This window comes from Chiroxiphia lanceolata, chromosome 18 (genome assembly GCF_009829145.1).
Source record: "Chiroxiphia lanceolata isolate bChiLan1 chromosome 18, bChiLan1.pri, whole genome shotgun sequence".
Classification (NCBI taxonomy): domain Eukaryota; kingdom Metazoa; phylum Chordata; class Aves; order Passeriformes; family Pipridae; genus Chiroxiphia; species Chiroxiphia lanceolata.
Genome location: NC_045654.1, coordinates 4,018,626 through 4,041,848, shown reverse-complemented (window position 1 = coordinate 4,041,848; position 23,223 = coordinate 4,018,626). Strand labels below are relative to the sequence as shown.

General features: G+C 38.7%; 1 protein-coding gene across 9 annotated transcripts in view; it reads left to right on the top strand.

Moving 5' to 3' along the window:
* CIT (citron rho-interacting serine/threonine kinase) overlaps positions 1-23,223 on the top strand; it is a 74,883-nt gene that overhangs the window by 28,506 nt on the left and 23,154 nt on the right. For 5 of the 9 annotated variants that reach the window (XM_032705581.1, XM_032705578.1, XM_032705584.1 and 2 more), the window contains 11 exons: positions 2,692-2,862; positions 3,127-3,186; positions 3,754-3,807; positions 4,966-5,106; positions 5,480-5,605; positions 8,548-8,643; positions 10,396-10,512; positions 10,919-11,028; positions 13,432-13,606; positions 14,950-15,147; positions 17,340-17,393. In XM_032705581.1, coding sequence (XP_032561472.1) covers positions 2,692-2,862; positions 3,127-3,186; positions 3,754-3,807; positions 4,966-5,106; positions 5,480-5,605; positions 8,548-8,643; positions 10,396-10,512; positions 10,919-11,028; positions 13,432-13,606; positions 14,950-15,147; positions 17,340-17,393 — 1,302 coding nt within the window. The remainder of the gene's footprint in view (positions 1-2,691; positions 2,863-3,126; positions 3,187-3,753; positions 3,808-4,965; positions 5,107-5,479; positions 5,606-8,547; positions 8,644-10,395; positions 10,513-10,918; positions 11,029-13,431; positions 13,607-14,949; positions 15,148-17,339; positions 17,394-23,223) is intronic. The other 4 variants (XM_032705583.1, XM_032705582.1, XM_032705585.1 and 1 more) reach the window with 2 other exon arrangements.

Here is a 23,223-nt window from a genome sequence, read left to right as displayed (position 1 = left end):
AACCTTGGTAATAATTCTCCAGACATAAGAAGCTCTTATGTAAAAAGTAATGAAATGCAAACTCAACCCTCTGGATGTATCAGGCCTCCATAGACTTCTCCTGCATTCTTCTGGGTGGTTGTTTTATGTAATACAAGGGATCTAAAGCTCCCTGCTCTCTGTTCTGGTGCTTTGCTTGAAAAGTTGCTTTAAATACTGAAATGTGGAACATTTTTGATGATTATAAATACCCGTAGATTCTTAGGCAGTACAGACACATGTAACAGAGGAAACATAATGCAAGTAATTTTTAATCAAATGCTTTGTCCCAGAATCTCTTAATTTGGCTTGTGAAGATTCACAATGACATAAAAATGTTGCTGAGGTCAACAAATGAATCTGTAATATCCTGCAGGCTTTCATATCTGGGGTGATCTTCTGAGCTTTCTGAAAGACAAGAGCAACAAAAAATGCTGAGATATTTGTGCTGACTCATACGAGCAGGTGGATCTTGGCCATTAACTTGGACCATGATTTTTAAGTCAGAGGGAACTGGGAGATGAGATGGAATAGTCCCTTTAGGGTTTTCCTGTTGAAAACCTGAAACCTGAGAGAGAACAAGTCAAATCAACAGCAAATCAGAACCTTCAAAAGTTAATACTTAGGCACATGGTATTTTCAGGGCAAGGCTGTAGGTTCAACTTGACCTCAGGTACTTGAATAGAAGAGTGTGGTGGATTTGTGGGGTCTTTTGTTTGTTTGGGGTGTGTGTTTGGTTTTTGTTTTGTTTTGTTTTTTTTTTGTTTTAACTAAACCTGTGCTCTGGCTGTTACTTGATGAAGATCTGTATGAGCAGATGTACTTGCAACAGCTCAGAATCTGTATTTTTTGAGAGCCCCACTCATTTGTATGTAGTTCCCTGATGTGATTTGCTTCAGGTACATGCCCTGAGCTTTGCCTGTCCACTAATATGCACTTAAGTTCTTAAACTCTGACCAGTGAATATCTGAGAGGTTTGTTCTGTGTTGCCTGGAGTGATGTGGCCTGTTCCTCTGACCTGATCATGAGACTTATTCAAAGATAATCTTTCAAATGTGATGAAACAAGAAAACCTGAAATATCACTAACTATCTCTTCTTCTTCCTTCTTTTCTCCTCCCCCATTCTCCTCCCTTCCCAAACACTCATTGTCACAGTGGCAACTGTAGTCATACTTGTAATTCTTTGGTCAAGTGCTTACTGATATAAAACCCCAGTATTTTAGGAAGTCTTAACAAATTATGCTTTCTCAGCAGGACATGTATTCCTTCAAACAGTTCTGCCTTTTTTATTCACAAATTTATTTGTATGAAAAGAATGTTTGAGTTAATATATGCTTAGTTATTATCAAAAGGCTCTAATTCTTTCCAGCAAGAAAATAAGGTCATCCACAGGAGGCTAACTGGAAAGAGTAGGTCCCTGTCTTCCTTACAAACCGGAGAACCAATTTTGGGGTTACAAAGCAAAGAGCCATTCTGCCAAAGGGATAGGAAAGCAATTTGTTAAAGGCCCAGCTTCTTTAAATATCTGCATAAGCTCTCCTTGCTGGAGAGTCAGGGGCTGCCCCTGGGGTCAGTGTTCCTGCAGTCCCTTTGTAGCTGAAGGCAGTGCCTGTCTGGGGGAGCGATGACAAACCTGAGTCTGTCACGAGACAGTTACTCTTCTGCATATGGGGGTAGTCAGGCGTATTGTAAGGTATTAAAATGGAAAGAAAGAGAGACTCCCCCACTGTCAGTCCTTCATAATCTTTGTTCCTAGCTCTTGATGTGCTTGTTTTCTACTTGTTCTCAGCTTCATAAAAAATACTTTGGGTTTTTTTGGTTTTTTTTTTGTTTTTTTTTCCTTTACTTTAGAGTAATTTTATGAAATGTATACTTACAGGACTTAGTAAATGCTAAATAAACATGATTAAAATCTTTTTTATCCAGTGAACATGTGAGAAGCAATCTCTTGAGCTAGTCTCAGTTTGAGTTCCCAGTGTCATTGAGATAGTCAATTCAAATTCTTTTCTTCTCCCATCTTCCCCATCCAAATGCCCTATCTTGTAGTCTCCTGCAAGGGGAATCTTTATTTCTGCCTATATAGAAAAATATCTTCTATGGGCAATGTGATTTATAGATAGTTTTTCTAAGATGATATTTGATTTTAGGTTGTCTCCCATGCAGAGCAGTGTGATCCTTTTTAACTCTGTCAAGAGAAAATAGCTGATGGCACAGTGTGCTACCCCTCTGCTTCTCCTTCTTTCCGTTTACCCAAGCTGTGCAGATCTGTGATAACTGTCATGTTATCAGCCTGAGAAAATAGATCTTGAGGCAGCATCTGGGCATTTAGTAGAGACATCAACTCAAAGGCACATTTCTGTTTCAGAACTTAGAAATGTAAGTAATTTTTATCATTTGTGTGTAGATGTATCTATGTGTTCCTGCACTCTTAAAAAAGTCAATATTTTGACTTTACGAGGTATTGAGTTGAAAATGGCAAGACTCAAACCAGAACACCATTGATGTTATTTTGTTTAGTTTTTACTGTTTTATTTTGTACTTTACCTTTCTTCCACATCCTCTTAAACTCATCTCTTGCCTGTAATCAATATTCTGGGATCTGCTGCTCCAAGCGTTTCCCCTCTTACCTCTAAAACGTAATACCTTCTCCTCCCCTTCCACCCCAACTACAGGAATATCAAGCTCAAGTTGAAGAAATGAGGTTGATGATGAATCAGTTGGAAGAGGATCTGATTTCAGCTCGCAGGCGCAGTGACCTCTACGAGTCAGAGCTGAGAGAGTCCCGACTGGCAGCTGAAGAATTCAAACGTAAAGCTGCCGAATGTCACAACAAATTGCAAAAGGTAGTTTAGGCTTCGTGGGAGACACAGGGCTGATGCTTTGCTTGAATTCCTAGTGCTGTTTGACACACTCACACATGAGTTGGGGGGGGATATCCTTCAAAGATTAGTGTGGTTTGTACAACTAATGCAAAATGTTTTCCAGTTGTGCCCTCAAAATAGAGTGACTTCAACTTTGTGTAACTCCTAGTGTTTAAATACCACGACTGGATAGAAGCACAATGTACTACAGCTTTTCCTGAGATTTTGATGTATTTTATACTTAAGTTACAGGTTAAAGATCAAGGAAAAAATGAAGCAGGAGAGTTGTATTGCAAATTGGAGAAGGTATGTTCACTTCAGTGTCCTGGAGTTTGCTTGCTGAGTCTTTCATATTATGCACAGAAACCAAGAATGCCTTTGGGTAGTCTGTGACATGCACGGCCTCTCAACCCTCCCTATTTCATTTCATTTCATTTTTTAAAATGTCTTTGTCTTGGTGTGATTCACTGTTCTTTCTGATTTGATATAAAGCTGTCTCTGGATAACCTGTTCGTAATGGATTGTGTTCAGAAGCCAGGCAAAGACAGGCCTTTATGTGTCATCCTAGTTAGGAGTGAAATTGGGGATGCACAAGGGCTTTCTTTATTCATAAAGAACAGCAAATGAAAACCTAATAGAATTCTGCATATTCTCACACTGAACAATCTATTTGGTGGCCAAAATTTGACGTCAGGCAGAAGTTAGCAAAGTGGGAATAGATTGGCCAAGGACCATTTTGATGTGTTGGAATTTATAGGGAGAAACAAAGGTTTTTGGGAAGTGAATTAAAATAAATACAGTATCATCAGCAGAGAGCATTTTTTCCTTTTTGGTTTTATGACTGTTTCCCTCCGTCTTTTTATTTAACTGCAGATCAATACAGAGCAGCAGGCCAAAATCCAAGAGCTGCAGGAAAAGCTGACAAAGGTAACATCTGGGTGGTGAAAGTGAATTTTCCACGAGACTTTCCAGTGAAACCTTAATGGAGAGGAGGGATGCACTTTGTTTTACCCTCAAAAATAGAATTAGTCATAGCATGGGGGATGATAAGGAAAGGGGGGTGGGAACTGGTATCTGAAATCACTGGTGTTTTCAATATGCTTTTGGCTCTTGAGACATGTCAACAGTGTTTATTTTTACAAATGAAGCTGAGTCAGAACTGGAGTAGTGTAGAGAAATTCTCATTTAATGGGTATGCCATGGGCAATGCACTGCTCCCTTGCTTCTGAAGACAGAGTTCAACTGGTTTTAGCTCACTATTAAAATACATGTTGGACTTGGTTTAATTGCTTTAATTGCAAAGTCACTTAAGAGTTCAGTTATTCACAGTAAAAGTATTGAACAATAAGGATTCACAGCAGAATTTTAAAACACCTTAACAATGTATGCTGAATAATATCTAATGTTTGCTGTCATGGTCAGTCATCACTGTAAGAACAGTCTTATTGGAATCTTTCAACAGAAGAGAAAGGGGTTGTCATAATAATCCCCTGAGCAAGCTTTTCACACTTGGCACCTCCTGAGAGGGGCCTTTTTCAAGGGTTATTATTCATGGAGGTCAAAACTATATAGAAATAGTACTTGTAATATTTCAAAACAATCATGTTTTATCCCGTCTTCTTGTCTCCCTGCATTGATGCTAAGGAATTATCTTTAGGCTGACGGGTTATTCTCCTGATCTTTTAGTAAGATTATTTTGTGAGTTCTTTCCAAGAACTTGAGCTGAACTGGGGGGTAGACTTTACTGTCAAGACATAGAGTCAAGTAGAAACTTGCAGTATAGCAAGTTTCTGTATAGTAGAAAGTATAGCAAGTCTTCAATAAGACAAACCCGTGCATCTCCTGGATTTTAATTTTTTTTTTTTGTGTGTGTGTGAAACAGAAGTTAGAATTATGTGATTGAAGTTAGAATTTGGGTTCCCACACATGTTTGTCCTTGTCTTAATTTAGACAGTTAGGTCAAAGTTCTGTAGTGGATTTATTCAGAATGTTGACCACCTTGAGGTTATGAAGCTTTCACACACCAAATTTTTTGTGTGTGCTTTTCATATAATACCTTTTCTTTTCTTTTCTTTTGACCTTCAGGCTGTGAAAGCCAGCTCAGAGGCAACTGAGCTTCTGCAGAATATCCGTCAAGCAAAGGAGAGAGCTGAGAAGGAGTTGGAGAAACTGCAGAACAGGGAAGATTCTAATGAAAGCATGAAGAAGAAATTACTTGAAGCGGAGGTGAGTGGAGAATGTCTGTCCAAAGTAAATGAGTTATTGGGATGTGCATCAATTTAGGAACCCTCATCTGGATGACTCTGAACAATGTGTATTCCTGTAGTAACTCTTCAGGGGAAAGTGTTAGACATGAATCCATTTTTAGTTAAAAAAGATACTTTTCTTTGAAAAAAGCTGAGAGATTTTTTATTTTGAGTGAGGAGTCAATAAGGACATGTGGTTACCTAAGGGATTTGAGGCATGATGAGGATTTAAAATACAGAAGCCAACCATGTATATTGACTGCTTCAGCCGAATTTTTTTCTCGAAACTGCTCCTTGCTTTGTGCTAGTGCAGAGTTGAATGGCCTAAATGGCAGCTCATAATTGCTCTACAGGAACGGCGCCATTCTCTGGAGAATCAAGTGAAGAGATTAGAGACTGTGGAACGACGAGAAAACCGCCTGAAGGAAGATATTCAGACTAAATCTCAACAGATTCAACAGATGGCAGAGAAAATTCTGGTGAGCAGAGGTGAAAATGAAACTTCGAGCGTGAGAGTTTGTAAGAAAGGGGTTGGAAAGAATCAGAAGCCATAGAATTGCATTGAATAAGGTGGAAATTGTTGAATAAAGGGATTTCTTTCTTCTGTCAGTCATCCTGGAGAAAGCTTAAGCACTCACACTCTCCTTGCACCTGTAGTTACAAACTTACTCCTGTACTTTTAGTCTTAATACTTCTTCAAAATTGTAGTTGTCTCAGGGAGAGCACTCTTAAGTCAACACAGTAATATTTAAATTATTTTACCTAGTGATTGTTTCAGAAGTAAAATATTCTCAGGACAGGATACTGCAACAACAAAACCATTAATATCTATCTTTTAAACTAAATTGTAGAGGAATTTAGAGGTCAGATCTATTTGAAATGCTTATGTTTTGAAGCAGAGAGAAGTTAGTCATCTAAACTATTCATCTCCAAAGATAATATTTGTCAGGAAACCATTTTCACCCACATGTTTCTCTGTTGGCAATTTATTGTTTCTCTCCTGCTTAAACCTATTAAATCTTTATAGTAAGTTAGTATGTCAGTCTCCAGTGAACCAAGCAGAGGGTGTTTCTAATACTTTTGCTTCCCTGGGACAGGAAGCATAATTTTATAGTGGAATAATTAAATTTACTTTGCGTTCCTCATGAGCTCTCTTTGTGTGTTGCCAATATGACAAGGAAAAAAAAGGTGACATTTTATTGGTAGGAATCCTGAGCAGAGACACACCTGAGGAAGGCCAAATGGAAATGTATAAATAAGCATATTTAGAGTCAAGAGATGACCCAGGCTTGTTCTGGGGATGTAGACTTTAACACCAGAATGCCTGATTGCTGTCAGAAAAAGGTAGAATCGGTTCTTTAGTAGTGCTGTTCCTTTCAAATTGTTTTGGTAGCACGAGTGCATGGTAAGTGGGAGACTATGCTGGGCACAGAGCCAATTTTATGTTTAGAAATAGTGTAAAACTTTGAATTGTTTCATAAGCCTCCTGTGTATATTTGGGAATTGTTCCTTGGTTTTGATTATGTTCTCTGTGGAGGAGAAACTGGAAGGGAATGCAAAAATATCGAGTAATTGTTTTACACCAGGGGATATGTTTAGCTCTTCTTATAGATAGTTTCCATGGAGTTCTGACACAGTGTTGGGGAGGCACAAAAGTATTTTATGAAGAAGTCAAACAGGTGCTGAAGAAATATTCCTGCAGTCTTTCCTAGTCCCTTGCAACTCTGACCTGGGAGCACAGGGTACTGGTGTTCTTCTTTCTGCACTCCTACCCTGTACCTCCCCTCTAGCTGATCTTTTCAAACACTTGACTTTTCCTGGTATAGAAAGTATAAAAAGGTAAGAAGGGAGTTGAAGATGCATAGAGTAAGGTAGGTATTGCTGAATAAAGGCATTGTTTTCACATACACTCATGTAGCAGTATCAGAGAAGTACCAGCTCATCTGCCTGTAATGGATTGAATAAGAAGCAAGAAACAAGTCAGAGAAGATACTTATTACTGTCTGAACATGTAGATCAGTGCTGTGATGCCAAACACAAAGTCAGTGCTACACAGAGAATAGTGAGTGAGAACTGGAATGGTAAGAGATTTACCTTTTTGAGCCCACTCTGGCTGTTAAGTGCCACTGCAGGAACTGGTGAAGCTTCTGCCACAGTATGAGCAGTCTGATGCTGGTGGCTTTGAAGCTGCTGCTGATCTGGTTGTCTGATTCTCTGCCAGGACCTGAAACGTGTGGGCTTCTGGAGGAGGTGAGTTGTCCCTCTTGTTGCTGGGAGACATATTTCAATTGCAAAAAGCAGCAATCTCCATTCTGTGCAGAAGTGTCGGGACTAGGCACTGGAGATGACCTACTTTTGGTGAACCTCCTCTTTGATTCTCACTTCTGGAAAAAGAGGTCTATGGCAAATTACTGCAAAAAAAGTCATATATTTTCAAGATGAGGAAGATCAGAAAAGAGAATATGAAATTAATATGAAAAGTGCTAAAGTACACACCTATATCAGGAAATTTTCCTGTGCTATGCAGTAATGAAGGCAGACAGGAGACCTGGATGAAGCCCAACACCTCAACTTGTCTATGCAAGAGTCAAGCCAGTGGTAGTGAATGACAGACCTGGAGCTGCTCTTGTTCCAGGGAAATTGTTGGAGTGGCAAATACAACAATGAATGAGCATGAAGTTGTAAGCCCAGCTCTTGTGAGGTGTCCTGTTGAAAGCTGATTATAGATATACCCCAAATAACATAGTCAGACAGCAGAAACAGCTGATTTCTGAGTTACAAATGGCTTAAATCCTTGCTGTGCACGGCTGAAACTATCTAATGTGAAACAAAGAGGTTAAAAATGTTCTGGCAAGTTCCACCATGTATCTTGCATCCTGCACTTTTCATTTTCCAAGCAATTTATAAATAGTTGTTCTGACAACATTTGTCTGAGGAATATAGCAAAGTAAATGCTATTCCCACTCTGAATGCAGAATGAAAAGCATTGACAGCAGTAGCCCCTTATTGAGGTTTTCTGTGAGAAAACAAGTGAGAGACCTTGGTAAAAATAGATCTGAACTTCCTGTGATGCCACTGCAGCTATAAAATGTTTATAACTGTGTGTTTTCACCAAATGTCCTTGGCCTATCTTTGAGAATATTTTACTGGGAAATGGAGATTCTTACCATGGAAGTAGAAATCTTTGTCCTTAGCAGTGGACCTGCACTGCAGTAGATGGGTCAGCAGCAACGTGCAGAGCTTAAAGGTGAAAATGTGCAGTTCTCATAAGGTTTTGTTTAATATGACAGCCCTGGTCTTGGGATTTTTATAGTGTGAAGTCTTAAAAAAAAGAATGAATGAGTGTTTGATACCTGTGTAACACATACACACAGCACCTACTATTTCTTTGTGTCTGAATATGAATCTCTGCTGCTTTTAGGAGCTGGAGGAGAAGCATCGTGAGGCTCAGATCGCAGCACAACACCTGGAGTTGCAGCTGAAACAGAAGGAACAATTCTATGAGGAAAAACTCAAAGTAAAAATATCTTATCTTCCTACAAGCTTTTGTGGGTAGAAGGAGTTCAGGGAAAAACAGTTGCCTTTAGGCTCTGATTGTTTAGTCCTAGGAGTAACCTTCTTGCTCACCCCTATTGCAATGTGCAGGGAGCTTAGTGGGATCTAAATCAGCTTTTCTCCCAGTCCCTGCCATTGTACCTCATCTGTCTGTAGCACTGCATTAGGACAGCTGGGATTGGAAGTCAGAACTAGAGGGAGGCAGTTGGTGATTGTAATTTGACTATTGCTGACTCAATGATACTTAATGCTGTTAGATCTCACACCCCGAAGAAGCTTTCAGTTCCTACTGGTGATTTTCTGTGAGTGTTCACTCAGCCTACCTGCAAGTTTTAAATGCAGCAAATACTGGAGCGTTTCTGGAATTCCATCCTCTTGGAGCTGTAACATCTGCCAAGAAGCCACAGAAACCACCCACTTTGTTTTTGTCTTTTCCAGGGTAGCATTAACAAACAGTTAGAAATAGAATCATAGACACCATCTAAAATTAGGAAAAACAAGCTGGGAAATAGGAGTATGTGCACTGGCTATGGTTTTTTCTAAAGAGCTTACAGTATGACAGGCAGTAAATACATTTTGTAAGAATCTTTGCTAAACCAGGTTATTCTTAGTAGAAACAATCTTTATCTGGTACATTTATCTAGGACCTTAATTCTACATTTTGGCTTAAATGTGAGAGGACATGATATTTAAGAGGAGAGAAGAAATTTCTGTGGGAGAAATATGAAGGAAAAAAAGAGAAGTAAAGATTTTTTGGTAGATCAGAGCATCTGGTAATCAGCAATGAGAGGAGAGTGATTGATAGAAAGCAGGAAGATCAGATGTAGATGTTGGGAAAGGAGAAGTGGTGATATAAAAGCTGGAAAAGAGGATAGGCATTATAAAATGAATAAAAAGAAAAAGAGAACCAGTGTATTATGGGGACCTATGTTAGAGGCTTTAGGAGGAGAAATCAGGAAACCAGATGAAAAAGGTTCAAAGGGATGAAAGAGGACATGGGGTTTTTGTAATCGGAACAGTAAAAAATATCCTGTGGTGAGCAGAATTTGTGCCTTCAGAAATTTCTTTGAAGGGAGGGACCTTTAGTTAACAACTGATTTAGAGCTCTGGACATGCATACATGACATGCATTTTTTTAAAAAGTGTAGCAATTAATTGCTTTAGTCCTGTTCCTGATGACAGGTATTTGTGTCACAAAAACAAGGTTTTTACTTAGCTGTTAGATTTGGTGTCTCCAACTGGAAGAATTCATGTGGTTCTCAGTTGCCTTTCTCATCCGCATTTATGGAACTCCCAGATTCCTTCTGAGCCATATTGGTAGGGCAGCCAAAGGATGGGCACTTTCTTATTTCCCCTATTGTACCTATTTTGGAGTAGAGAGTTTTTCTGGGGGTTTTTTTGCATTAGTCTGGAACTGTTCTTGAACAGAGTTTATATGACTTAAAGTAATAATTTTAAAAAATCTGTGCTGGCTCCATGTCTATAAAATTCCATCATCAAGTTCAGTCTTCAAGGATAATTGAGGGAATGCTTTTTTCTGGAGTTTGCTCTTCCATGGATTTCATGGAATTGCATCCTGGGTTTAATTTTGCTTGAGATATGATCAACTGCTTAAAAAAAAAAAAAAATCTGTCTATCTTCATGATTTTCTTTCTGCTTGCCCTTTGCCCAGTGAAACAGATATAATTTAGACAAAAGAAATGTCTTCATTTAGGTGTTGGAAAATCAGATGAAGAAAGATCTTGCAGATAAGGAAGCACTTGAGAATATGCTCAGAAGACATGAAGAAGAAGCACGTGAAAAATGTAAAGTCCTGGCTGAGCAGAAGGCGGTATGTGGTGTTGAATTGGAAATCAAAGCAGCTGAAGAGTAGCTTTCTGACACTGATTTCAAGCAAGATAATCTTGTTTGAGGTTTTGTAGAGCTGCTGAGCTGCTTTGAAGGAAATTCGTTGATTAATGCTGATTTTAAAAGACATGATTTTTTAATTCAGCGTATCTTCACGAATATTTCCTTAAAATTAGCCATGCATCTTGTTGTGCACCCCTCATTTTGATAATATAGCAGTTGCTTTTCTTCCTAATATTAAAGCAGCAAAAAGCAGTTGTAAATAGCTCCAGGAATTGCATCTTTGATGCTCTTCTGGCCATTTGTTCAGTCTTCTTTTAGTTCTTCTTGTTTCTAGAAAAAGTTCAGACTTTTTATAAACTTTGTTTTTACGATCACTTGCGTTTCAGATGATCAATGCAATGGACTCGAAGATCAGGTCACTGGAACAGAGAATTGTGGAGTTGTCTGAGGCCAACAAACTGGCAGCAAACAGCAGCCTCTTTACCCAGAGGAACATGTAAGTGTGGCAGCTGCTGTCACTGCTGAACAGGTCTCAGGAAGATGACCTGAAGGTCTTTTCCAATCTAAATGATTCTCTGATTCTCACTGTAAAAGTGGTTCTTTCTTGCAGGCCTGCTGTGCTCCCTGCCTGGTTTTCAGTGATATGCTTTCAAAAACAGGCTTGTTCTTCACATACCTGTGGCTCACTGTGTATTTTGTGTTTCCTCAAACATGACTGGGAAAATTGGTTTGTATTACAGTGAGTGTTTACTTTGGAGCCTTTCCTAAGGCAGATGATTTGTGCTGGTTGGCCAAACATGTTAAATGAATACTAATAATTTTAATATCCAAAATACCTCTGGAGAAGCATATATTCCATTTTTGAACATAAATATTGCTAATAGATTTTATATTTTCCTTGATTCCTTTCAACACATGATATTGAAATTGGAAAACTTTAAATACCTTTCATTCACAAACATCCCATCCTGTGTGGACTATTTGATACATCCTGCAGGGCAAAGCTAAAGCAGTTTATACCCTTACAGAGTTCAGAGATCCACCAGCTTTGGCTGTTTGCACAAAGGTTTTCTGTGTCCATCAGCTGCTGGGTGCAATGTCAGGTGGTGCCCTTGTGGGAAGCACTTGGATAGATTCCCCTATAATATTGAATAGAATCAGACAGGGATGAGTTTTGGCAAAGAGCTGCCTTGGTTTTATTCCTTTTCAGTGGTGATTATGCCTCCAGATATGTAATGGCTCCAGTTTTCATTGTATTTCAAATATCTGGCAAGTTATTTTAGCCTGAGCAGCCAAAAATATTCACAGAAATAACTGAGGAATTAAATTGCGTTGCTTTATGCTCCAGATGACCTCTAGTTAATCACCCAGGAAGTTTGTTGAGGCAACCAAAGCCATAATTTACCTTCAACCTGAAATAAAACATAAATGTTTTCCCAACGTGTACCTGGGAAACATTTGGAAGATCAAGTGTCACAGTCATTGGTCTGACTGAGTGTAAGAACTTAGCTGAGCTGGATGCACCCTCTGAGAGCAGTACACTTAACTGAAGAGCCATAAAAACCAAGGAAAACATATCATAACACTTTAACATATGACTTAGAATAGATTATTGAGAGACGTATTGTCAAGTGACGTAACTTTGCAGGATTGGTAGAAGATAGGACAGAATTAGCAACATTTTGAGAGAAAATTGCTTTATTATGCATGCAGATAGTTAATGATTTTGTGCTTGTTTTGTGAATTGGGCTGGTGAAAATGCATAAATTGTTGTTGGACTGCATTTTGGATGCACAAAAGCTACAGCTAATCTGAGCATTTATCAAGAGGAGAACTGGTGATTAAACCCTTCAGAGGAGAGGGGAGCTCTGCAAGCTCTTGTTCCAGCAGTATCTGAGGAAACCAATGATTATCAGGTTCCTGAGAAGATAGCCCAGTAAACAGTAGGAAATGAAATAACACCATTTGACAGTTCTGGCTGACAATACTCTGTAGAGGTAAATTAAAAAAAGAGAAAAGGTGAAAGGGTGGTTTTGCTTGCAATGCACAGAAATGTGAGTCAGAAGACTAAAGTTCTATTTTTAGTTTTGTTAAGTCTTCCTATTTGATCTTGGGCAACCCACATAATTTCTCTGGGATGGGATTAATAACAGCTTATCTCACAGTGAACTTCTTAAAATATTAATTCATTAATATATGGAGAGCTTTGTGAGGCTTCTAAGTAGAAAGCACACTATGAGGCAGAATTTTCCAATGCACGATAACATGATTCCAGGAATTGTAAATAATGTAGAAAGACTTTTTTTTTTTTTTGAGGGTATGCATTTCAAATGGTAGTAGTTAATCATTGCTAGCTCTCAAAATTCTTATGAACACAAGTAACTGCTTTTGTTCACTTTGTAGATTAAGAATTTGATCAAAGACAACAAAACTTCACATCAGTGTAGGTCAAGTTCTAGATCCATCACAACTTAAAAAAGACCACAACAAACAACCCCAAACACACTACCCCCTATCCTGCAGCATCTCATTCCTCTTATCTCATGGAAATACATTGTGAGAAAGCAACTCTTCTTAGCATTTGTTTTTCCTGCATAGAAAAACACATAACAAGGAACTGAAGAAATGAGGAGAATGAGCTGTAGTTCAAATATTGTTGTAGATTACCCTGTACAAGATCCATTTGTCTGTGCAACTTGCAAACATGGCATTTTAGTGCTCTGAGCATATGTTGGTGAATACACTAGTATTTTTTATGTTTAGCTGGGATGTAGAATTTAAGCTATGAACTGAACTGTTCTACTTAACAGGAAACTTGTGTTCTTCCTTATTTCACCCCAGTGAAAGGACATATGTTGGGAACATTTTGGGTTTGTCACTTGTGCGTTTCTCCTATCAGGAAAGCCCAAGAGGAGATGATTTCAGAGCTCAGGCAACAGAAGTTCTACTTGGAGACACAAGCTGGAAAGTTAGAGGCCCAGAACCGAAAATTAGAAGAACAATTGGAAAAGATGAGTCACCAAGATCACACTGACAAGAACCGCCTGCTGGAGCTGGAGACACGGCTGAGAGAGGTGAAAACTTGGCTTCAGTCCCTCCCAACAAACTGGCTTGAATGCATCCCATTTTGAGTAATGTAGTGAGAACTAGAATTAAGTTGTTTTAGTGGTATTTGAAAGTGTATTAATTTAGTTTGGTCTAACAGTCCTTTTTTTTTCCCCCCTAGTCGTAAAAAAAAAAATTAAAAATTGCTCATTAGAAGGAGAGAAAAGTAGTTATTAAGGACTTGTCATTCTGAATATGAGATTTCAGATCATCTTGCTTTCTCAGAATCTTATTTATGTGGGTTTTTCTCTACAATATCCTTAGAGTATTGTCTGGGTAGAGAATAAAAGCTCAGCTATGTACAATGATCAGATTAACCATTGCCTTAGAGTCTGCAGCAGAGAAAGCAAAGGACACAGCAGAACTGCTGTAAGAAAACAGGAAACCTGTTGCTTCACACACATTTTTTTTGAGTTTTTTTGGAAAGAAAACCTACAGTAATATGAAAATATAAATTTTTAAAGATTTGTGAGCTGTGCCTCATTTTTAGTTTTGTATCAACTAGTCTGGATTCACTTCAGATCTTCGTTTACCTTCTCCAGTCTCTACTAATTTTTAGCTAAGACTGAAATCTTGCCTTTAGCTAAAGGAGTTGGAAAACCATGTCCTTGTTTGACCAGAAGCTGGTTGGGACCAGTGTAAGATTTCTGACAGGCTTGTCATGCATCTCCAGCACAACAGACAGATTCCCTTGGGATAACAGACAGCTTGAAGAAGGTGCTAAAGTTTGGAATTGATTTTGAGCACTGAGATCTGTTCTGCTGGTGGTTCATTTCTTATCCATGAAATGACATGTTTATCCCTGAGTATGTTGCAAGAAAACCTTCATCAGAAGCCACTCAGGTAAACCCAGAGCCAGATGACCTGGTGGCTTTCTTTAAAAGGAATCTGAAGGGAAGATGAAATATGCAAGTCACTTGCAAAATGTATATAACATTTACATAAGAATAAATATTAATATGGACATTTATGCCTAGAGCTTCCCAAGTAAAGATTTTTAAAGACTCTCAGTTTCAGTGTAGAAAGTTCATCACAAACTGCTTCAACTTTTTGTATCAACATTTGATATGTGGGGTTTGAGTTACAGCTGGAACTATTCTTGTGCCCTTGTCGTTTCAAAATGGCAGGTTGCTTTTTACCTCTTACCAAGCAAACCAGGAGTTTTTAGGGAGCAGACAAAGCTGCATCCTTCACTTTTCAGTAACTGAAACAATCTACAAGGACGTGATTTTTGGGATAGACATGGCAGTGGCATCTTAAAGCAAGGTCATATTTTTGTTAGTAACTTATCTTCTACTTTTTCCTTCTTCAGGTTAGTCTGGAGCATGAAGAACAAAAGCTGGAACTCAAGAGGCAGCTGACAGAGCTGCAGCTGACCCTGCAGGAGCGGGAATCTCAGATCACTGGGCTGCAGGCAGCACGGACAGCCCTGGAGAACCAGCTCCGTGAAGCCAAAACTGAGCTGGAGGAGACAACAGCTGAGGCAGAGGAAGAGATCCAAGCCCTCACGGTGAGCCCTGAAATCTCTGCTATGAGCTCTATACCCAGATAAGAATTATGGAGGTGCATGTTTCATAGAGAGGTTAAAATTAACTTACAGTGTTAAATTTTTAATTTTCAGAATTTGGATACGAATTGTGCCTTGTGTTGATAGAAGCAGGGATGGCTAAAATGCCAAATTATATCTTTAACCACGTGAATACTTCTTAGTAATGGTTCATTGCTGCCAAAACTGATTGATGGCTTGTAGGAGCTTTATTACTTTTGTATTGAGGTGAAGGTTGCACCTAAAATTGGTATTTTTAGGAGCTTTACTCTGTGATATACTTATTTAAATGATAGCTCGTGAATTTAAAAGTACTTGATGATCATAAATGTTTTGATTATTTTTTTCCTATCAGTTACCCTGCTTTGAGGATGCTTATTCAGGGGGGGAGAAAAACCCCACCAAATTCCTAGGAAAGAGTGTTCTTAGCACATAATGCTTGTTTCATTAGAAATTGTCACACGTGTCTTGCAGTCTCTGGTGAGGTGTGTGAATGATAGAAAGGAAAAAAAAAAAAGTTCAAGTCTTGCCACCCTCTTCCACCCCAGCCCCCTGTAAATGGAATTCTAGATTATATGTTGCTGGTTGCTGTCTCTTGAGTACAAAAGCATTCTTTCAAACTGTTTGATTCTAAGAAATATTTCCATCACAAAAGATTCCCAGGGTTGTGGGGTAGAGAGTGGAGATGACCTGCTACCAGCTAAACCCCTTTGTGCAGCAGCCTTTAATGACCTTCAAATCCTGTTATTTGGAAGCGTTGGCAATGTGCATTCTTGTGCTCCAGTGGCATTTAATCAAAGAACTGTTCCGAGTATTCCTGCCATTGCTGCTTTTTGGAAGGGGTGGTGGGCTCAGCTGACGTGGGTGCTGGAATTAAGCTGATGCTTTGGGAGATGAATGGGAGAACCATTCCCTCAGTTCTAAAGTGGGCACAAGCTGGGCAAGTGCAGCAACAGCATCGAGGCCTAAGAATATCTGAATAGAACATGGCATCGGGTTCTTTTCTGCTCAAAACTGAGGCAGTCCCCTCCCAGCTGAAAGCTTTGCATAACAACTAATATCACTGCCAGTGGGCTGGTGATGTGCTTGATATCTTTACCCAACAGTGAAACAGATGAATATTCATGACCTGTGTTCACTCAGTCATTGCTTCAGTTAATTTGGCAGAATGGTGGTGCTCTTGGAGCAGCTGCTGTGAGACAGTCCAGTTTGGTGGGCTGGGGAGTGTTCCTGTCATGGATTTTTTTATATACTTCTTTTTTTTTATTTTTCACCTTGCCTGTGGTGGTAAGATAGCTTTTTAGCTCTCATATTTGACTTGTGCTGAACAGTTTTTTCCTGTTTAGTCTCTTGGCTCTAAGGGAAATGTTCTGAATGAAGAAAGGTGGCTGGATGTGCTCGTGCACTAACCTTTACACAGGTTACCTTTAGCACATGACATTAGACACTTTTTAAATCCCTTTCATGAATTTTGAGAGAGGCCATGAGGCTGAAACAAGAACTTTTTGCTTTGTCATGCTTTGCTTGTAAATTAGGGGGTAAAATGGTGCATGCAATCCTGCATTCTTTAAAAAAAGTGTTTGCACTTTTCCATGCTTTGGATGCTGTCTTCCAAAGAATTGATTATTGTGTTTTATCACTGCTTTTTAGAGAGGCTCGGGATTTAAAAGGGACTTTGTGGTAGGATTCAGGTAGATTGGCAGAGCTGTTTGGGATGGCTTGCACAGTATATCATTATAGCTTTTCTTTGCAAGCATTAAATTGTATGCAGTGTTTATTTTCTATGAAATACCAATCTGGATATGGAAGTAAAACCAGCTCAAATGATAATGTCAAGAATGTACAAACTTAAAATGGGATCAACAAGTCTTCTGCTGACCACTTCAGAAGGAACCTGTTGTTACCTAATTCCATTCTTGAGTTTGTACATTTTTCTAAAGCAGTTCAGAACTGGGAGCCATAAGTGTATTTTGATTAAGTAGGATGTGACTTTTGCTAATCAGTTCTTTGCCACTGCAAAGTGCTTTCATACCCTGCAGTATCTGCCTTCCAAACTTTGCTTGCTGGTAGATTGTTCTGCAGTTTGTTTAGCAACAGCTGTTGGATTCGAATTCTAATGTATGAAAAATTGATGATTAACTTCTTACCTCCTTTAGGCACATAGAGATGAAATCCAGCGTAAATTTGAAGCCCTTCGTAATAGCTGCACAGTGAGTATTAAATACAGATCATTGAATTATTTTGAAATTAAGGATAATGAAACAAACAATTTCCTCCTTTAATCCTTGATGACACTAGTTCCTAATGTGGACTTCTGGCTTCAAGGTGTTAGTAGGACCTGGATGGATTGGATTTGATTTCTTTTAGGTTTCAGGTAAACCTCAATTTTGAGGTTTTAGTCTGATCATGAAATTGATACTATTCTTCTTTTTGGAGAAGAAAGTAAATTAAAATATCTCATTGCAGTGCAGCTAATAAGAATGGTGTAGCAGCTGCAAAAAATGACTGTAGGTGAAGATCTTTTCTGCTTACAAGAAGAAAAGATCTACCTGTCCAAATCCTGAGCTGCATTGTAGATCTAGGCCAGAGTGGGTTTTAAGGAGGATTTTGACACTATTTGAAGAGGCAAGGAGTGTTAAGGTTCCAAATAATACGTTGACATGTAGTTGTCTGCTCAAAGTGCAGAGAGGACTCCAGGATCTGAATTTTCACCTTGAAATCTTTGACATGTTTTTGGATTCATTTCATCAGTCCAGGACAGATGTCCAAGGGCTTTGTCTATCCACAGGGATTCTTGAGGTTTAACAGTCTTCACACTTGTTTATGATGGTTGATAGAGGGCATCTACCTTCCAATGACTTGAATTACAGAAGTGTTGGATGAGCACCACAGTCCTCTGGATCAGCAGTGATTGCTGATCCCTCTAGGCTTTTTCTCCTTCCCCACCCTGTAAGCAGGGTTTAATTCTGGGATTTTTTTATCTTGATTGTTTCCCTACTACCAGTGATTTCTTCAAATTCAATTTTTCATGCTGTAGGACTCAGTATCTCTACAAGTTTCCATCTTCCAAGAATACCTTTTCAGGATGAGAGTCATTCTGTTTTCCTCACTTACTCTTTAGCACTTCAGCAAGGGCATTCTTCTGTTCATAAAATATCCAGAGGTGAAGAAATCCTGCACAAGAATCTTTACTTTTTGTTCCCTTCTTCATTTTCTTAGATTGATCCTCTAGCTCCATGTGTGTCATCATATATCTTACATCCATAGTTCTCTTCTTTTGCTCTATACCTTGCCCTTCAGTCAGAACTGCAGCTTTCTATGCAAACACTTATGTGATCTCCATGGAGGCAAAAACCATATGTGGAAGCAGTGGTTTCTGTTCTCTGCAGGGTTGGCTGCCTTGCAGAGTCTGTAACTCATTATCCAGTAACACTTTGTCTCTAAGTGTGGTGAACAAGCTCCAGCAGTAAAGAGTGACCCATAACATTTCCAGAATGTCGAGAGCTTCAAAGGTTCTGCATCAAAGGATTTGTAAAAGTGTTGTGCATTGTCAGGCCCTTCAGTGGGATAAGTGGGATCAGACATCTTCATCAATAAGAAATTAATTAAATAGTTCCTAAATGAATAATACATGCTCATCATGCATTCTCTTTCCAGCCCAGGAGAATGCCATGTATAATTTAATTGACCATGGACAGAAACTTTCCTGTTCTGTGTTATGACTGGTCCTAGCTGTCCATCCTGTCTGCTGAGGAGCTCTGAGAGGAAATCAGGGCAATCTTCTCCTGACAGTGAGGGTCAGGGACACTAATTATGGTGCCTTCACCAGATGTTTCAGCCTTGTGTTTATCTGATGGTAACCAGTATGATACAGGCTGTGCTTTTTGGTGACCATGTGATTCCACTTGAAGGTGATTAGAATTTATACTCCTTTTAAAATCAGACAGCACTCCAAGGGAATAATTGTAATATGCTGCTACTTATACAGCATGACAATGGACGGGTTTATTCTTTTAGCAAGTTCTCAAAAGATATCCTTTTTAAGCTGATACAAACTCCTTGAACTAGTCTGGCAAACTTTGGTAGGGAATTATTTTTATTTGATCTTACTGAGAAGCCTCAAACAGCATAAGAATTATGAAAATAAGATTAGACAGGAAAAAATATTGAAATATTGAATTACTTCAGTACTTTTGTAGTATTCAAAAGATAAATAAAAATACTTAATCTACTTTCTTTGGTATTTTTTCTGTCTCTCTAGCTTCACAAAGGTCACAGCTTCTGATTGGAGGCTTAACTCAAATGTGTGTCTGCTTTCCTTGTATGTTTATTGCACACTTGTTATTCCTCTTGCTGAGGTCTCTGTGCGAGGAGATATTTTTTTAGGTTCTCCTGTTTGTTAATTTTAAATTTGCTGGTTTTGGGTCAGAGACACAGAGACCATTGCTGTGGTGTTGGTCATGCTTTCTGCCTTGTTTGTGAATTTATATTCAGTTGCTCTGATAGCTCTGCATTGTTTCCCCTTGTGACATCTCTCTTTTATTATTGGGGGTCAAAAAGAAAATGCTAAAATTTGCTTTCTCTGGCTCTCAGTTGAGCAAGAAATAGCAGGATACCTAGTTACAACAAAAATTGTGAATTGTTGTGCCTGCTGCACACAGAGGGCTTGTGGGCACACACAGAGAGTAGTATTTTATCACAGTCTTCTCACAAGGATAGCTCATCCAGCAACTCTACTGAGGGAGAAGAACTAGTTCCCTACATCAATTCTATCAAAAATGTGATCCATTTGAAGTATAGGAAGTATTTTCCAGGCCACTAGAGAAAGATCTAGAAATAAAAGGCATTTTTAAATAGGAAAATTTACATATTTGTCCATTGTTTCCAGATGCCTCTGAATTATGGCTTGTTCTGGGATCATCAACATGTGTAAAATTAAAAATACAACTAAGTTATCTAAACAATACTAGAAATGTTTCAAAAAGAAAACATTCAGTAAGCAGGGAGTAAAGCCTTTAAATATTTAGAAGAAAAGAATTCTATAAAGTGTTTACACTCAGCTTAGTAAAATACTAGAGAACCACTATCTGAATCTTGTTTTTCAGATACAGACTGTTACTTTTACTCTAGCAATGAGAATTTCTTAACACTAATTGGATGCTGCATTTCCATTTATTCAAGTTTTCTCCAATAAAACAAAGAGTATCTTCTCTCCTCAAGTTTCTTTTGTCATCTTGTGTTCCCATTTAAGCATTAACAGGCTTGATTCTGCACTTGCCCCTGAGATTGGATATTGAGGCAATGAGTCTGTGAGCTCATCAGGCACGTGTATAATTTTAGTCATGCATGAAGTCTTACTGACTTCAGTCTAAGATCCTGATTCCCCATTGGCTCAGTGAGCTGGCCTACAAGAATAGTCTGTGTTCTTGACAGCTTCCAAAATTATATCCAAAGATGTTATATACTTTATGCTAAATTATGTTTCAGAGTAAAGGGATCTTGCCCACTGTAACAAGGCTAATACCCAGGCAAAAACATAAATGGCTTTGTTAAATTTGTAAAAAACAAAAAGAGAAAATTGCTGTTGGGTGGGAGGGGGTTATCCTGATTCTCATTTCACAGAAAATATGATGGCACATACCAGTTGCAGGCAGAGATTGAATTTCTGTAGCTTTAAAAAAGTCAGAGACTTCTGGGGTGTTGCTGTGAAAGAGGTTAATGGGACGTAGACCATGGACAGCATCTCCATAATTTCATTTGAGGATGAGGCTCCTGGTTGGCAGAGGAGTCCAAGGACTGTGTTTTAATCCTGGGTTGGTGTGGGAAGGAGAGGAATGCAGACAGTGCAGTGTCCTACTGCTCTGCAGCTCCCCATGAGAGCAACGTCCCTCAAGCTAAGCCATGATGGGTTTTTGGAGATTGAGATCCCTGTATAAGGTGTGTTTCAAGGCACAGATGTTGTCTGACTGTGGAAAGGGGAGGAAAGTGAGGGATTCATTGTTATAAACAGATCAAACAGGTAGAAATACAATCCCTCTGCAGCTGTTGTGGGTGCTCTGCTCCGTTACACTGCTGGGATTTGTCTGTCTGAAAAGCTTCGTCTCAGATCCAGATGTGAGACAAAGCAAGGCTGATGTCTGCTCTTGCTTCCTCCTCACAGGAATTTGGGGCTGAGAGACAACTTTTCATTGTTTCCTATTTGCTTCTGACAGGTAGCTTTCTAGTAGAGATTAGTGGGGATGGGGAGGACTGGAAGTGGATAGAGGAAAACTATTAGTCTGGAATTACGTTAAGCTCCAAATAACATGCTGCTGAAAGCATCCCAAAAGAGTTTCCCTTGCTGTGTCCTTGCATTTTTCTGCATGTTCATTGGGGGCATCTGAGAACTGAGACATCTTTATGAAGGAATAAGGGTATGGAGAAGTTTGCAAGCTGCAGTTACTAGTATATAACTAAAACTCCTTCTTTTTCTCCTTTTCCTCGTTACTTTGCCTGGAGTTTTGCTACATGGAACATGTGGATTAAGTTCTGGACATTGTGTCTGATATGCAAACCCAATCATCATGGCCCTGACTGCTTGTTGCTGTGATGTTTAATTTGATCTATGGCTGGAGAGGTTTATAGAGCCAGGTGTAACAGCTGGGAACGTGCTCAGTCTCACTAGAGGAACACCCTGCTTTCCTCAAACTGTGCAACAGGGAAGGAATTGTGCAGTGTGTGGTCCCTTCTGCTGAGGAGCTGCTCTGCTTGGGTTGTTTTGTAATATCTAAAAATGAAACAGAGTCTTCTGTATCTGTATAAAGACAAGTTGAGTGCTTAGATGTGGCATGTAGTGAACAATCTGCCAAGATGAGCGTGGTGTAGTTAGGTGATATCTCTCTTTTAAGGATTAGTTGTGATGAAGATGTGCAAAAATTGAAGAGAAAATTCCAATTGCTCTGCGAGTGATGATGCAGTGGCCTAGATGGTCTAGGATTGCTTTTCCAAGCTTTCAAGTGTTTAGTTGTTTTATAAACTTTAAATGTGAAGATTTTTATATTTATATTATGTGTTTCTAAAGGATTTAATAGTGTTTTCTTGCAGACTTTCTTTTCATATACTTCAAATTTACCTTCAGAATAGCTTAGGGTTGGTTGGTTTGGGTTTGTTTTTTTGGTGGGTTTTTTTTTGCCTGGGGATTTCCTTAACTGAAAAAAAAAATACCTAAAGCTATTAACTCTTTCCAGGTGCAGGATTCTGGCATAGGTTGTGTCTATGTATTTATGCCTAAGACAACAATTCCAATTAAATGTGGTTTTTTGATTTGTATTTTCTTTTTTGTTGGACCCCAGGACAGGCATTTATATCACACCATGTCCCATTTTCCTGTGTCAGTATTACCCATTACTCTTTAGGCTTTATAGTATTAATAAACTCTCTCATTCTGTTGGGTTCTCTATAGCTGTAGATAGCTTTTAAAAACTGGATTTGTTAACAGATTCCTCCTTTCCCCATGAAAAATGGAAAATTGTACCAAAAAGAACAAATTTTCTCTAGTTAAAAAAAATTAAATCTATCAATCTGTATGGATTACATTATATAGGTTATAATATAGTTGGAATTTAAGCCAGGGCATTTTGGAATTGTCAGTAAATACACTGTCAGAAAAATATTCAAGAAAGGAGATCAAATCACTTCTTCTGGAATCCTCCTTTCTTAACTGCTTTATTTGTCTGAAATTTTCCAGAAATATCCTACTAGGTAAAATGTAGCAGTGAAATATAAAATGACTTGGTTTAATTTTAGTTATATTCAAGGAAAGAAGTCAAAATCTCAGAACACAGAATAAAAGAAAATGGGAGCTCAACTTCTAGCCCTTAAGGAATTAAATCAACTTGAAATGCAGCCAGTTTTAATAATTCATTAAGTAGTTTGACACATTAACTCTGCATGTAACTTTATCCATTTTGTGTTTCCCCCATCTCTGCTTTCTTGTGCTTCAAAGCTAGTTTAATAATTTTTATAGAAGTACTTGTATTAATATATAAAATAGATGTGGAA